At 40.3% G+C, this 16,065-nt stretch overlaps 2 protein-coding genes across 2 annotated transcripts; both read right to left on the reverse strand.

Annotated features, from left to right (window-relative positions):
* Positions 1 to 1,870: 1,870 nt before the first annotated feature.
* Positions 1,871 to 6,576, reverse strand: LOC310948153 (neuronal acetylcholine receptor subunit alpha-9-II; the record flags this gene model as incomplete). Its single annotated transcript, XM_083915184.1, has 6 exons — positions 1,871 to 2,655; positions 3,183 to 3,530; positions 3,794 to 3,978; positions 4,483 to 4,637; positions 5,787 to 5,932; positions 6,537 to 6,576. 6 exons carry the CDS (start codon positions 6,574 to 6,576, stop codon positions 1,871 to 1,873), a joined length of 1,659 nt encoding a protein of 552 aa, XP_083771310.1.
* A 2,563-nt stretch (positions 6,577 to 9,139) lies between these two features.
* On the reverse strand, positions 9,140 to 15,258 carry ube2ka (ubiquitin-conjugating enzyme E2Ka). The gene is made up of 7 exons (XM_083915601.1): positions 14,940 to 15,258; positions 13,506 to 13,599; positions 13,192 to 13,250; positions 12,978 to 13,060; positions 12,197 to 12,296; positions 10,542 to 10,670; positions 9,140 to 10,444 (listed from the first exon to the last, which is right to left on the reverse strand). Exons 1-7 carry the CDS (start codon positions 15,000 to 15,002, stop codon positions 10,370 to 10,372), a joined length of 603 nt encoding a protein of 200 aa, XP_083771727.1. The 5' UTR covers positions 15,003 to 15,258; the 3' UTR covers positions 9,140 to 10,369.
* Between the last annotated feature and the right edge of the window lie 807 nt (positions 15,259 to 16,065).

Genomic DNA, 16,065 nt, shown 5'->3' on the forward strand with positions numbered 1-16,065 from the left:
CCCATGGTGATGACAGCCTGCTGTGGCCCCTGTGGCTCACTGAGCACTAGTGGAAAGCAATGTAGTCGGCTTCCCTCAGACAGAAAATGTAAGAAATTTTCAGTTATATCACATGCTTTATGCTTTTTGCTTTATGCTTTATGTTTCAGCGTGACTATCACTTTGGAGATGAGGATAAAAAAACAACAATGCCACAATGGAGAGACTCAACAGAACAATCAACAGGCATGCTGCCCGCTGCCCCAGCATTCTTCTTCTCACTAACTCACTTTTATTTATTAGTCTTCAGATTAAATTATGGAATTTCAGTGAGTAAGATGTATAGCCTCTTTCTGTAAAATAGCATAGAGGACTAATAAATAGCCTATAATCTCTCAATAGCGACATTTTGTGATGAAAACTAATTCTGAGGGGCAGATCTTGTGAAAGTTGTCACATATAGCTGTAAACAGTAAGCTCTGGGGTATCCACCCCCTAAATGGTATGTGGGAAATGAGTGCCCTCTACTGTAAGATTAAGGTATTATGGTGGAAAAATCTGGGAGAGATAATTGCTTTAAAATCCTGTTTATTTTGGTACCAATTTGAATAAATTCTGACACTTCTATTTATTGCATTCCTTATTCTAGTATGTCATTGTAGAAGAGATATAGGATTAAGGAAGGAGGGGAATCTATAGCAATATATCATATTTATAAATGCAACACAAGTTTTTTGTAAAAAAAGTACATTATTTCTGTCTGGAATCTAGTGGAGCAGAAGTATGAACTTGCAAAAACATTTAAGAAACATACTTAAGTGAAGTACAAGTGCCTCAAAACTGTACTTGAGTAGAGTACTTGAATGAACGCTGTTTACTTTCCACCTCTGGTATCAACAGTACTAAGTTTCCTTTTCTTCCCTGTTGTTCTTCATTCTTTCCTATTCCTTTCACCTTGAGCGCACGCACACACACACACACACACACACACACACACACACACACACACACACACACACACACACACACACACACACACACACACACACACACACACACACACACACATAGACTTGACTTTCCAAGTTCAACGTATGGGTTTTTGGAGGGGGTTGCTAGAGTGTGCTTGTTGTGTTACATAATTAATGCTCCATATTACCTTACACCCTCTCTGCACTGGCTGTGCTACAAACAAAGCTTGCTCATTAACTATTCACCAGGTGATTTTGAACGGAGAAATGACTCTAAGGATCCAGAGCGTGTGTGCCGACGCTTGGTCCCTCAGCCCCAGGCGTCTAATTTCACAGCAGTTAATAACATGTGCTGTCTTTCTACACTGGTCATATTTTAACTTAATTGAAGAACCCTTTACATGTATTCAGTGGTCAGACAATGTAGTACTTGTGCATCAAAGTCATGATTGATGAGGATGTTAAAAAGATGCACATGTTTGACTTGCCATCAGAAGGGATGAAAAGGATTGTGTAGGAAGCAAAGTAGACAAAATGCATGCAGAAAACAGTTCATTAACATAAACATAATTTGTTGTTCCTGATGTTGCTTTTATAATAAGTTGTCTGTACTGCTTGCATATTATGTTAGAGTCTGGCCCATGTTGTTCTTTTTTAGATGTTGCTACGTATAGGAAACTAAATCATTACGCGTGTAAGAAATCATTTTGTTGATGTTCAAGAAGATACAGTGAAGCAAAGTAAAATGGGTTTATTTTCAAATCATTGTAATCTATACTGTTATTATTAATAGAGGAAAACGCCACAAAGTCCATATAATTCTTCAACTTACATGTTTATAAAAAACTCAATAGTCCCATGACTTTTTTATTTGATCAAAAAGAGTCAAATATTTAAAAAAATAAAATTAAAATGTAGCATCATGGTGCCTTGCCGATGATGAGGATGCTCATGAGGAAGACCATGATGAAGAAGATCCACATGAAGAATCTGTCCATCACCTTAGCGATCTTCTTCCATTCTGCCCCTTTGGCGCATGTGGCCCTCTGCTCTCGGAAACAGTTAGCGATATATTCAACGTTGCGCACCAGCTTGGTGTCTACACCAGGGAAGCCACTGCCATGGCTGCAGAACACGCAGGGGCCAAAGGTAACAGTGGGGCCTTGAGGCGGAGGCTTCTGGTCTTCAGGGCAGCAGGGAAGCTTTTGCTCCTCATGGTAAGAAGGAACCTTCTGGTCTTCTTTACGGCAGTCACCTGTAGGGATTTTCCCATTAGAGTCTTCATATTTACGAGGTGCAAAGCTGGAAAAGTGGTTCCTCTCATCTCTGGTTATGTGGTGCTGGGCTTTCACTCTGGGATGGTGTTGCGGCTTGGGAGTCTGAGGTCTGGGGTATTTACAACCCTGCCAGTCCTGTTGACTGTTGTGGCTCCCTGGTTTACCATTTGCATGAATATGGCTGTTGAGGTGCTGGTGACGGATGTCATCCTGGGAGAAGTGAGAAGACGAAGAAGAGGAGGAGGAAGAGGCACAGTTCTCGCCAACCTCATAAACAAAGAAAATCTTAGACATATAGTCAATGATGAGTACTTTGGCCCAGTGGGGGACTGGTTTGGCCTCTGCACCACAGAAGTGGATGTTCATGATGAAGATGGTAAGAGAGGTGGAGGCTGTGACCATGGTCATTGTGGCAATATAGTACTTCCCTGTGTGACAGGAATGAAAACAGACAGGAGTGCAGTCTCCTCTTAGAACTAAAAAAACAATAGGTATCTCTTTAACTATTGGTATAGTTTGTTAGCATTTCTATGAAAATCATAGGGCTATGTGAAGCTGTACTATAGACTTTATATTTATATACAGTATGTAGGCTGAACATAGGACAGAACATAGGTCATTAATAATTCTTCTTAAGATGCTATACGTATTGGCTTTAAAGGTCCCATACTTTAATTTTCAGACTCGTACTTGTCATGCACATGTATGTTGTACATGTTTACATGCTTTAATTTTCAAAAAACACATTTATTTCATACTGTCTGTCTGTCATTACTGTATTGGCTCTCTGTCTGAACTGCTCAGTTTTAGCACCTGTCTCTTTAAGTCAGTGTCTCGATACTCTTGCAGTATTTATATAGCACTTCAACCTGTTTTATAATTTAAAAAAGACACGGAAATCTCACTTTTTACAATATGGAAGATACAACACAATCCTAAACAAACACACTCTTACCTATGAGAGGCACACTCTCTGATGGAGGCATGCTCTCAGCCACCATCAGCTGGAACACAGTTAGAGCCAGAAGAACAGTCACTCCGAGGGAAACCTTCTCCCCAGAGTCTGCAGGTAGGTAGAAACCCAGAGGAGCCAAGAAGGAGATGAGGAAGCAGGGGAGGAGGAGGTTGAAGATGTAAAAAGAGGAGCGGCGCTGCAGCAGCACTGTGTAGGTGATGTCTGGATACGGGTCAGAGCAACAGCCGTACATGATGACATTCTTTGTGGCCGGCATCCCGTGGCACTCCCACTCCACATTTTTCACAAAGTCTGACAGGTCACCACTGTCCATGCCCATGATGATGTCTACCTGGAATTAGAGAAATGGATAAGCAGGTGTAGACGAGGCAAACAACCAGCTTCACTCACAAAGTTTTTTCAAGAAAAGACAAATACAGAAAGAACAGAGTTTATGCATGTCTAATATTTTTGTCAAATCTCAGTTAACCCCTAATCTAAGACAGACGTCCTACCCTCACAACCCAGACCTGTGCAACTCTTGTAGGCAGATCATCATCATCCTGGTGGGTAACAAGTGAGTATGGTCCCACGTGTACAGGTGTTTCTACAAACCTGGTTGCCATTGTAGGTCCAGGAACCAAAAGTCAGTTTACATTCCTGGCTGTCAAAGGGGAAGTAGGAGACGTCCACCTCGCAGGAGCTCTTGGTGATGGCAGGAGCGTCCCAGGTTATCTCTCCATTGTAGCGCAGTCTCACATTGGTGTCCATCGGCCCTGAGAAGTCATCGTCAGCTCTGGAGAAGAAGGAGAACATGTGTGATAATGGATCATGTATGCTTTAACCACAGTGTATTAAACACACCTTGACACTCTAATGCAAGCCAGTACAACAGCCCTGCAGACTTGGGCTGCAACTAACGATTATTGTCATTCTTGATTAATCTGGCCATTACTGATTCAATCATTTTGTCAATAAAATGGTGAAGCCTGTCCTGTGTCATTTCCCAGAGCTCAAGATGACATCTTTAAATGGTGTGTTTTATCCAACCAACAGTCCAAAAATCCAAAGCTTTTCAGTGTATTATCATGTATGACAAAGAAAAGCATCAAATTGTCACATTTGGAAGCATGAAGTGTTTGGCTGTTTTGCTTAGAAAACACAATGCCCTTTACCTATTCCAGTTAGTATATATGTGTGTGTGTGTGTGTGTGTGTGTGTGTGTGTGTGTGTGTGTGTGTGTGTGTGTGTGTGTGTGTGTGTGTGTGTGTGTGTGTGAGTGTGTGACGTACGGGCGTACTTGTTATAGAGGACGAGATCAGGCCTCCACACAAGGCTGCTGGGGATGTGGATCACCTCCAGCCCGTCATAGTCCTCTTTATCCCACTTCAGGTAAGCATCATGCCACGTCTGCCTGATCCACAGGTAAGCAATCAGCACCTGGTTCCTCTCATCCTTCACAGACACACATACACACGCACAAGTACACAGTCACAATAAGTGGATCTACACTAACAGCAGCTTAAAGAGACGTCCTATTGGTCTCCTTCTCATTTCTCTGTTTCTCTTTAACTCTCTATAAGCATTACGGGGAGGTTCAGATTATCACACGGCTGACATCCAGACCTGTCTGTCAATATCAGGTGGATGAATAGAGTAGTTGGATGGTTTTTAGTATCGCTGAGAGAGCTTCACTGAAGCGAACCAATGAAAACACAAACGCTTTTGGGTAATAGGATACTCCAACACACACACACACACACACACCAACACACACGCGTGCATGGTTATTCGTTGTCTGTCTGGCCCTTCATTCTTTTTCTTCTCAAACATAACAAACTAACATCAGGCACCACAGAGATGTAACATTCAGTAAGAGAGCTCTCACACACCCAAATGCACAGTACAATTCGCTGTGAATCCGACACAGCAACAAACCTGAACGGGAACCTGAGCCAGCTGAGTAACAGTAACAGTAACAGTAGGCCCCATGGGTGGAGATCCAAGGGGGGACAGGGGGACATGTCCTTATATAACAGTTAAGCAAGCAGTAATACACGCTGTTGGCTGTTTAGGACTAATAAGAAAGGTAAGCACGGTAAATTATTCCATGTGCAGTACTTTTTGAATGATATGGCAAGCCTCTACGAAGTTGGGATTTATGTTGGCATGGTATGAGTTATAAATCACTTTTGTGTCCGTCCCCGTCCCCCCAATCCTGACATCAGATCTGCACCCCTGGTAGGCCCGGCCTGTACAGCAGGAGGTCTGCCTGTCATTCGTGTAGGTCTACAAACCAATCCTTTGGTGACCCCTGTCTTAGCAATGAGGAAAAAAGTATACCTACACAATCCAAATCCAACATCTTTATGTTTTGGGTCTAGGTTCAGTGTAGTTTACCTGTTAAGCAGGGACGCAGTGTGACTGTTGCCTAAAGAAAAGTTATGTTGATTGATTTTCTAGGCTGCTCTAATGAAGAATGAGCTCTGAAAATAACATTCAAGCCTTTTTTTTGTTTATTTTGATCATTAATAACTTGCCATATATATAATGAGTACTTAAGACTTTAGAAATTTAGGATCTTGCCAATGAGCCAGTACCCACCATGTCTTTGATCTGAGAGAGGGTGATCTGTAGGGTGACGTTGAGGGCCAGGTCCGTGTCCTCAACCGGCCGCAGAGCGCTGGAATAATTCTCCATCAAATTGTTCAGAAGCTTGTGGGCATAGTGGCCCTGAGCCGAGTGAACCACTGGAGGGGAGAGATGTCACTTACTTACGAAACAAACCTAGTGCTTTTTAATGTCATTTCTTTGGACCAGTACTTCTGAGATTATTCTGTTGGTATAAACAGTATTTGTCTTTGTTCATTGTTCTAATTTTGCCAGTGAATTAATCAAAAAATGTCTGTCATTGTTTATAATTGCTATTTTCCTAATGGCATCTGTGTTTAGACCATTCTATATATGTTCATATATATATATATATATATATGATTGAACTGAATGTTCCTGGTTTTTTTTTATTATGAAAAACTATTGTGTGAATAAATATTTTGTATTTGCCGGGCCATTCAAATGCCCCTTAGTGATGAATTGAATTTAAAAAAGTCTTTCATCTTCACTTTCAAAAGGTTCTTTACATTGTTTAGTTAAACGGATGTAAACCAATTAAAAAATTCAATGTCAACGTAACTGCTCTCAACTACACACAGCAATTCATTTACACTGATAAACCTTGCAAAATTGCTTTTTGAACAAAATATAAATGTGTGTAAAAGTTAAAGGCGTAATGTCTTTAACTAATTAACAGAAGCACTGAGACGATTTTTCTGCAAACAGGAGTGTGTGACTCACCTTCAGGAAGCAGCATTACCAGACAGATCATTTGAATCATCTTGAGCCTTTATTATCACCTCTAGGAAGAAATAAAAAAGGGGATTCTGACCAGCAATCTAACAGCCCTTTGGATCCCCTAACAGGCCTACATGGTGCCCGTTCAACCCCAGTTGAACTCAGTTGCAGATGGCAGGACACCGTTACATCTCCTCTTCGCGGTCAGACCAGCTCTTACTGCTTGGCAGAGGAGGCTGCATGTCTACTGACCAAGACACGGAATACAACTCCGGATATCACATAGCAGCAGAAACAGGATGCCCACGAATCATCGCCTCACCACACAGTGGGTTATTCAGCTGTCAATCAAAAGCTGCTGGCCTGCTCCTACCTACAGTATAATGCCAACACCAGGAAGGAATGACGGACAAAAGATCACACAAACAATCCAGTTTGGCTGTATGTCATGATTGTTAATTGTAAAGTGATGAGGCAGATTTTAGCCCAGTTGATGCCCTTTCTGCATATATACATGCAGTTATGACCTGTCAGAAGAAAAAACTTGAATGTGAATGGAAATGCACCTTCATTTTCATCCAAATAAGTATTAACATTCATTTAATACACCTATACTGTGCATACACCTTGGGGATTTCAGATTTTATAAACCAGAGATCGTGCATCAGATAATTACATTTTTTCTTTGCCCTGGTAACTATTGTTGACATTTCACAGACTGATATTGGTTATAATCAAAAACATTATCAGGTGATAATTGTTTCTGGATGACTTGGAGTTATGTGACATCACTGTTACATCCTAGGCAGTTTATTTCCCAACAGTATTACTGTGGGAGTTTTATTCTCCGACGTGTCCAAACATCATAATGAATCTATTGTAGCATGTCTGGAACAAAGTGTATACAGGGAGCCATGCTGTTGTGAAGTCACTCCTTCAACGCTTCAATAATGTAAGTTCATTTATTTGGTGTGCATTTTAATGGCCCAGAGAGTCATTATCTCAGTGCCATTAAACAAGCCAGAAAGCATGCTATTTTTTTCAGTGTCATGTATTCAGCCCTATGTAGTGCAGTCCCCTCTGCTCTGCAATGCTTGGAGGAGTTCCAGATGATAGGAGAGATATGCCACCATCCAGTGGAAGGATACAAAATGAGCTTTTGTCACTCGGGGATGCCCGAGGAAACCTGAGGCTGGTAAACCGTGCAGCAGTTGCAGTGCCATACAATTAAATCCACTATAATATAGTCACAAAGGTCCTTCGGTGGCTCTACACTACATACTGCTCTTGATTTTAAGACATGAACACAACAATGGCAGCTTTTTCTCCTGTTTGAAACGAGTATAGAGGCTGGTTCAGATGATTGCCAGGGATTCTTGGAGAGGTTCAGCATGGCACAACATGCCACCAGGCAGGCCATCTGTTTTTTGTGCTCATTCTCAGCGTGCCTCGTATAAGCAAGGTGATCTGAACATCGTAAATGCCTGTATCACCTCCGTATTTATGCTCAAGAAAGCACTAAAAACTGAGCTTGCTCAACCAGTAGCCTTAGCACACCAGTGCAATATTACTGTAAAAGTCCGGAGAACTACTGTACAGAAATGCAAATATACATAATCCATTCAGCGGTTCTTCTGCATGTACATTCTTCATCTAAATTGGCTTGCTTGCTCCATTTTCACTGGCAATGTAATTCCCTGTAGGTGCAATTTCTGTTGATTCTGTAAAACTCACCCTAGTTTTTATTCAAATGTATGCACAGCCAAATAAACTCATTAACACATTCTGGATCCAACAAGCATAAACAGGGTTTGTTTTTCTACTTATCAACATTGTCACTAAGGTTTAACTTGTGGATCAGTTAGACGGATGAATTGTCAGAATACAGGGTGAATAAGGTTTTTCTTTGGAGTAAATCACACAATTGTTTTTTTAGGAAGTTGAATTGCGATATATGTATAATAATAATCTATCATGGTGTGAACACAATTAGAAGAAAATGACTTGCTATCTTGTTAAAAGCAAATGTACAAACATCAAGGAGTTAAAAAGGTCTTTAGTTGCACAGTCGAGAACAGGAATCCTTTCTCTCGCCCTCGAGGTTGACAGATTTAACAGCATCCAGGAGAAGTTTTAATTATGTGAATTAGGAGAAGTTGCAAATTTAACACATTTTCTTCTGTATTGTCCTTATTATAACGAGTTGAAAATGTCTATATTACTTGTCGGTTCAAAATCCAGAGATGTTCTGGTGCACCGACAATGACAAAATAGAATTGTTGTTTAATTTTAATACTGAAAGTTGACTACCTTTGATAGGAAAGCTTGGAAAAATCCCCAGGGCGGTTTATTTGTTTAATAAAATTGTAATTTATGTTGCTACTCTGCTTTCTGGTCTCTTTTTCTAAATAATGGTCTCTTGCAAAAATGTCAACCCATAAAAAAATAATCAAACCATATAAGATACTGACTGATTACTGATTAAACATTAGATTGTTGCCAGGTTGTCACACAACGCAGCAAAGACATGTCACAGAAAGGACAGAGTGTGGATTAATTTACACAGACTTTAATATCTTTATTTACAGATGAATCATTTTCGACATATTTATCTGTTGGCGTAGTTAAGATGATGCAATATTTTTCAAACTCATTTTGAACTATTTTCATCCAGACTTGTGACAGGTTGTGTAACTGCTAAACATGTTTTATTCTTTTATTTTAAGATTTGCTCTGTTTTCAGTCGGTTTAAAAACAAGAATCCAAATGTATTCCTGCAGGAGGCTAAAACCAAATAACATTTTTTTTAAAATAAGGGGAAGGGGAGAGGTGAAGTAAGCCATGTCAAGAATAGGTGTGGGAGCTGGGGTTTGCTGCAAGAGGTTTGGCTTCATCAGACAGTTGAAGTAGGGGTGGGGTGGGGGGCATGGCATGAAAGTCAGTATGGTTACTGTGTGAAAACCTCTGTGACACTTTATGAACTGGTTTCCAGAACAGGGAATAAGCCTTATTCTATACGGTGTCCATATAACTCGATGTTTCTGCCTGGTGCACTTCGTTTACTTGAACACAATTTTGGTTGAACGTCCAAATTGCAAGTGAAACTTTTGTAGCGCCCTCTCAAAACTCTACCAGTGATGGGAGTGATTCAGATGTGTCCCAAGATTATTATTATTATTATTATTATTATTATTAACCATTATCCAATCCCACTACAGATTACCCCCAAAAAAGGAGTGATAAGTGAAGGTAGTGATGTTGGACACAGCGCAATTATAAGTGTTTAGTCTAGGACTCTGCTCAATCCCTGTATAGACAACCGGTCCATAAGTGTGTGCAAATCACGACTGGGTCTGAAGGAGCCTCCTTGCATGGCTTGACCTGCTCCCACAAAGGTTTTCACAAATTAATGTAAATGCACTGCATAGGCAAGGATAAGCCGCTGACAGCCGCTTCTTGGACACAGCCAGAAAAGCTGGGAGAGTGGCGGGTGTGGGCAGGGTCTTAAGTCTGGCATTTGCTTCAAAAAGGGGGGAAAGATGTGGTTGAAGTTCTGATTGTAGCGCTGAGTGGAATGTTGAATGAAGAGAAAGAAACCAGAGATTAGAGCTCACAGAGCGACTGATTGGAGTGTGATACAGCAGAGGTGACGGACGGGGAGAAGAGATGCCACACAGAGAGGAGAAAGAGAGGGATGGAGAAGAGGAGATGAGTGGAGTCCACTGTGAAACAGAGGGTGCAACAGGGGAAAAGACACCTTGAGACAGCGGGAATTTGGAGGAGAGATGGAGTGTATGTGTGAGGAGGGAGGATAGGGATCAAGAGGGTGTCAGGATTCAGTTACTAAGCAATAACTCTGTCGCTGTCTCCACGTCCCAGGATTTCGACGACAACGCCACTATTACTGCATTCTGGGAAGAAAAAAATAAATTCAGACACAATTTTACTGTGCAGCATAAGTCAGCAGTGCAGTTCAGAGAAGGAGAAGAAAAGAGTTGAGATACTTACTCTTTCAAAGCCCATGGCACAGAGTTTTTCTATTTTGCGTGTGTACTCCGGACTGGAGACGGGAGCTCCTGCATAGACGTGAGACCAGAGCCTTGCTGTCTGTTTGAACATCTCTGGGTTCTGCTTGTACTGGGTGATGAACAAATGTGAAAATCAACAGCAAGATTGTGTAAAAGGGGCTCAGCATACCACCATCAGCAACTGAAACATTGTGCTTTTCTACTAAAGAGTGATCAGACTTTTATTACACTTCCAATAAATCCCCCACATTATGAAACTTTCTGTCTACTGAACTCAGACACAAAGTCTCTGTCTTCTCTCAAATCTCTTCTTAAAACCTCTCCACTTGTGAAATTGATTGGATAGGTTTGATATTTGTTCTTATTGATACAATTTTTGTTCCCATTTATTTGTTTTTTGTAATCAATTCTATTGTCTTTACTTCCTCTATGCTCATGCCCTTTTCCCTACAGTAATGAAATGTCACAGGTTTGTTGTTGAGATCAAAATGAAGGCGGAGTTTAAAGATGGGTGTGATCCGAGCAAGGGTAGGGGGGTAGAAAGTAGGTAAGGGGTCATTGCCTCACCACTTTACACCCCTGGCGTCACAGATGGTGCGATCCCATCCCAAGATGGTGTCCAGTTCTTATTGGATCTTCATTGTCTGGTTTTATTTTCTCTTTTTATTGATTATTATTTACTGTTACTTAGTTTAGATCACCCAGCACATACGCAAGCAGAAGACTAGTGCACTTATGATCCATCTATACTATTTTGTATGTGTGGCTTCACATCAGATTGCCAATAAAATAATTCTCTGCTGATACTTCAGAGCCAGAATAACTAGAGTTGCAGTCTGCCAGACAGTCAGCGCACATGCCCAGTGCTGCCCAGCAGTCTGTTACTGTGCTGTGTTTGCATTTCTTAAATGTTATGAAAGTGTGTATTTTCCATCATCATAAACTATTATATAAACTATGTAAACATTTTTTAAAGTGGATAGATAAAAGAAATAACTTGCATCTCTGCATAAAATTTTGGTCTCAACATTCCTTATCTGAAAGGGTCATTATGCGGTACAACAATAACAATAACCAAATATTGTTATTGTTAAATGTTCATGCAGTGTTTTCAGTGCAGCTATGAGACAAACTAATGTGGAGCACCATCCGAACAATCTCTACTCTGACCAACTGTAAACTGGGTTGAAAAACATGAACATCACTGGATATCCACAAAACAAACTACACTAAATGTTATCTAACCCTATTTCACTCCTTCATGTGTGTTTCATTGGGGTTGCTAGGCGATAGGCTAGATGACTACATGACACAAAGATTAGTGATAGTATGTAGGTGTTATAATGTGTTCGATAGAGTAGGATCCTCTTTTCAATAAGAAAAGCAGGCGAGAAAAAAAAAAAAACAGCTCACCACCTACACATGAAATTTCACTTTATCACTGCACTGAATTTAACTTAACATGTAACAATTAACTGGTGTGCAGCACAGAAAGGAGCCTAATGCATCCACCCATATCACGTAATGTACATAAAAAAGGATTATGATTACATACAAGTTTGAAAAATTAGAAATACATATCCACATTTTATTTATCAAACAAAAGAAAAAATATAATTACACATGCACACCCACCTGATTGGCTACCACTGCGTCCTGTGGATCATCTGGTTCTGCGGCTGCCAATAAGGCTTGTAGTGACAGGAGGACCGTCCTCAGTGTCATAGCTGCTGCCCTGAAAGAACATGCAGAAGATCCTTAAGTGCAACGCCCAAATAAGGTCAACTTTCCTCTTGAACTTCAACAGATGTGTTTTCAAAAATGTTGCTTTTACTGCATGGGAATGATATTTTCAATACTCAACATGATAGTGGACCAGTATGTTTAAATAAGTTTGATCTAAATGTGCCAGAACATTTATTGAAATCATTATAAAACAACTAATCCTTTCTGCATTATCAGGCTCCCTCATCTATTTTACTTTGTTCACCTGTGTTTTATATTGTATTAGAGTAAGTCTGAATTTGGATAAGTGCATATTGGGGTTATTTCCATAGCTTTAAAGTTGAAATGAATGGGTGCGCCCATTTCCTACAGCCAGGGCAGAATCCTGCAAGAAGCAATGATAAGCAGCGAGGGCGGAGCATAGCTCCTAAATGGAGGGGAAAACATTTGCCAGCGGGAAAAAAAATACATTGATTTGTAGTCGCTCATACAGTTATAATAGACTCTGCATGGCAATGGTGCTGACCCACAGACAAGAAGATTGTGTTGTAACAGTTGAGAGGGTTTGGGAGTTACAACAGCAACTTAGAAATTGGTGTTGTTTTGGTAGGGAAAACACTGTCTTACACAAGGAGAAAGGTATTTCATGATGGATGAGAAATGTGAGGAATGCCGGCGCACAGTCACTCACCACTGATCTTTAAGAATGTCCAGACATATTGCACCTGTGACTGAGCTGATGTTGGGATGCCAGATATTCGTGATAAACCGCACCTGAGAGATTGAATGAAGACAGGACAAAGAAAATAATTTGCAGATTAGCACAGTTAACGGAACATTTCTGAAGCCATTGTCCTCAAGAAAAGGGATGGTTATCAGTTGCAATAAGAGTAATGAATCCCTACCTTGGGTGGATTGAATGGATACGTCTCTGGAATTTTAATTTCTAATTGATATCTACCACCTGGAAGAAACAAGAGGTATCACAATTATTCAACAACCAGGACAGGGTTATTTCAATAAAAGGGTAACTGATAGAGCTAATACAGTAAGATACAGTTTACATTATTATGGATTAAAAGCATTTTGAAATAGTAAGTTGGTGAGGCCTACTCAAAACTGAAGTTGTTGGCAGTGATGTCCGATATCTCATAACTAACTTGTAACGATCATGCATACATGTAAGCAGCAGTGAGTCTACTGTAAATGAGACCCTCACCTTCATACGGTGTGTCAGGTGGACCTGCTATTTCCCCTTTAAGTTCTGTGAAGTTCTCATCCACCAGATCCACCTTTATCTGGTTTTTGCTAGTCTGAAAAGAGTGAAAAGGCAAAACAAAGCATTATAACTTCAGCAGAAATAGACAAATCCAGTGTTCCTACACCTTTTTTACTGTTTTCAAGTAGTGATAGGCCAAATTTTTTTTTTAAGGTGTATCGGGATCAGGTGATGCGGGCTGCTGCGTTTCCCGGCATTTTTTACAGACAGGCATCTACATGCAACTACGTGTTGCTGGAGACGCCATTTTTAAGTTCAATAAATGTTCCCTTTTTTTTTTTAATTGATACTCCTAACATTTGTTGTCATTATTGTGTAATTTATATGATGTCAATTGAGGGAGTAAAAGTAGTATCAGCTCCAAATATCGGCTCAACAAGTCCGTATCAGTCATCGGCTGATGTTGATGACAAAAAAAAATCGGCACCGGCCCTAAAAACTCCATATCTGTCGATCCCTATTTTCAAGAATTACAAGGTGCATTTTCATGCTTTTCTAGCACCTTATAGCTGTGGTAAATTACATATTTATAAACGGTACCAAACTCAGTATTCACTAAACTTATTATTGCACTTGCTCATCACAATAAATAAGATGTTATTGTCCTGTAAACAACCAACATGATGGCTTGAGACAGCTTTTCTACAGAAGGACGACAAATGAAAGAAAAACTAAAACTCACTGGAAAATAATCACCAACTATTGTGCTAATCTGTTAATCATCAAACGTAATTTTAATGCATAAATGTTGTTTTCAGTCTCTCAAATATGGATATCTTTGCTCTGCGTTATATCACATATGCCATCCAATATAAACATACATTTCAAGCACTAGAAACCAAGTGTTTCCAAAGATTTCCAGCACCTGAGGAACCGTGCAGACTGCAAAGTGTTGAAGCTGTCAAACTCAAACCTGCCTCTGCAGCAGAAGTTGAGACCCCAAAGTTGACCCCGACTTGTTGATCTACACAATTTAACACACCCTCTATCCTAAACTGAGAACGAAACTATGCCGCTCCAGGAGCACCTATGTGAGGGCAAATCTGTATATCTCTGCTAACACGGCTAGCTCGGTTACCATAGCAGCATGGTGAGCTAACCAGTTAGCAACATGAACCCGAGGCTCAATTAGTCGTGGTCAGGCTTTCATAACACGATAACCTGCTTATTAACAACAGTAAACCCCTTGGCTTTAACTTCCCCACAGTGGCACATTCATATCTTGAGCCGGTAGCCATTTGTGAATCAGCCGTGTCTGACACAGTGAGCTAACTGAAGCTAGCAGCGACGCGTCACTCACGTTCAGCCTCGCAGTCAAAGACATAAACAAGGAAAAGCAGCAACATTAAACTGAAAAAACGAGACACAACCAACCTCTTCGCTTTTGAGCACTTCCTTGAATTCCCGTTTTATCCTCTGAACCGCGATGTTGGCCATGGTTCCCCGTGTTTCCCGTCCCGGTTGGGGCCTCGCAGACCGTCCGACCTGACTGACGTTAACTAGCTTCTTCTTGTCTACAGTCGCTCTTCTGCACTTTCTTTTTGGACACAGCCTCAAAAACAACAACTGCAAACGCTGTTGGCCAACGAGCGCCGTCTGTCCCGGTTATCAACGTGATGATGTAATTCGATAAAATAGCTCTATCATCTCAAATGTGTAACGACGGCACAATGGTTGGTGCTACTGAAAACATTTTAATACCAAACTGCATGCAGTCTGGAGGAGACGGGGGTCATGTGGTCTGTATTGCCATCCTGAATGCCCATCTCCCATTGGTTGATCTGTTGATGACGAATCATTTACCATCAGCATTATTATTATTGTTGTTATTTAGATCTTTAACAACTATATAGATGCTCATGTGATGGTGATATACATAAGATCATCTTTTTTATTGCAAAACAAAAGTGATCTCAGAGCAAACCTAAACAAGTAAACAGGGTTTTACACAATGACTAGCAGTTTATTTCATCAACGACCATGCAATAATTCACTTTTAGTCAAGTCAGTTGCTTCCCATCACTCTTTATTCATCTGATGATCCCAGTTAAACCTGTGTCTGTCATATACACTTCATAGAAATAAAAGAATATTACAATATATATATATGCTTTTGAAGACAGATAAGGACAAAGTTAAAAGGAAAGTAGACCTGAAACCATCAGGGAATCACTTTAGTAGAGCCATAAGATATAGGCTACTGATTTAAAGTGATAGAGATGTTATATTCTATATTCATAACTTTTAGATTCTTCTTATTATTTAGTTGTAATTCCTAAATTGTGTACATTTTTTAATTTAGTGTATTCTTTCTGTGTTTTATACGTGTATATCTCTATATTTTTCTGCATCAGCTAAGCACACAATCCCCAGGTCAAATCCCTGGTGTATAACCTGTTTACATTCTTAATATGAAATAAAGCTGATCCTGATTCTCATGCTGATGCAAACAGTCATTACATGCTGCGCCCCTGTACGCTGAGACCCTGAGGACAATCAT

Source organism: Echiichthys vipera, assembly GCF_963691815.1.
Source record: "Echiichthys vipera genome assembly, chromosome: 6".
NCBI classification, from domain to species: Eukaryota; Metazoa; Chordata; class Actinopteri; order Perciformes; family Trachinidae; genus Echiichthys; species Echiichthys vipera.

Coding starts and splice junctions, on each gene's coding strand:
- ube2ka (XM_083915601.1), bottom strand. CDS start 15,002: ATGGCCAACATCGCGGTTCAGAGGATAAAACGGGAATTCAAGGAAGTG. Junction 13,061..13,191: donor ATCCATTCAATCCACCCAAG/GTAGGGATTCAT, acceptor TCAATCTCTCAG/GTGCGGTTTATCACGAATAT. Junction 10,671..12,196: donor ACGCAGTGGTAGCCAATCAG/GTGGGTGTGCAT, acceptor TTCATCACCCAG/TACAAGCAGAACCCAGAGAT.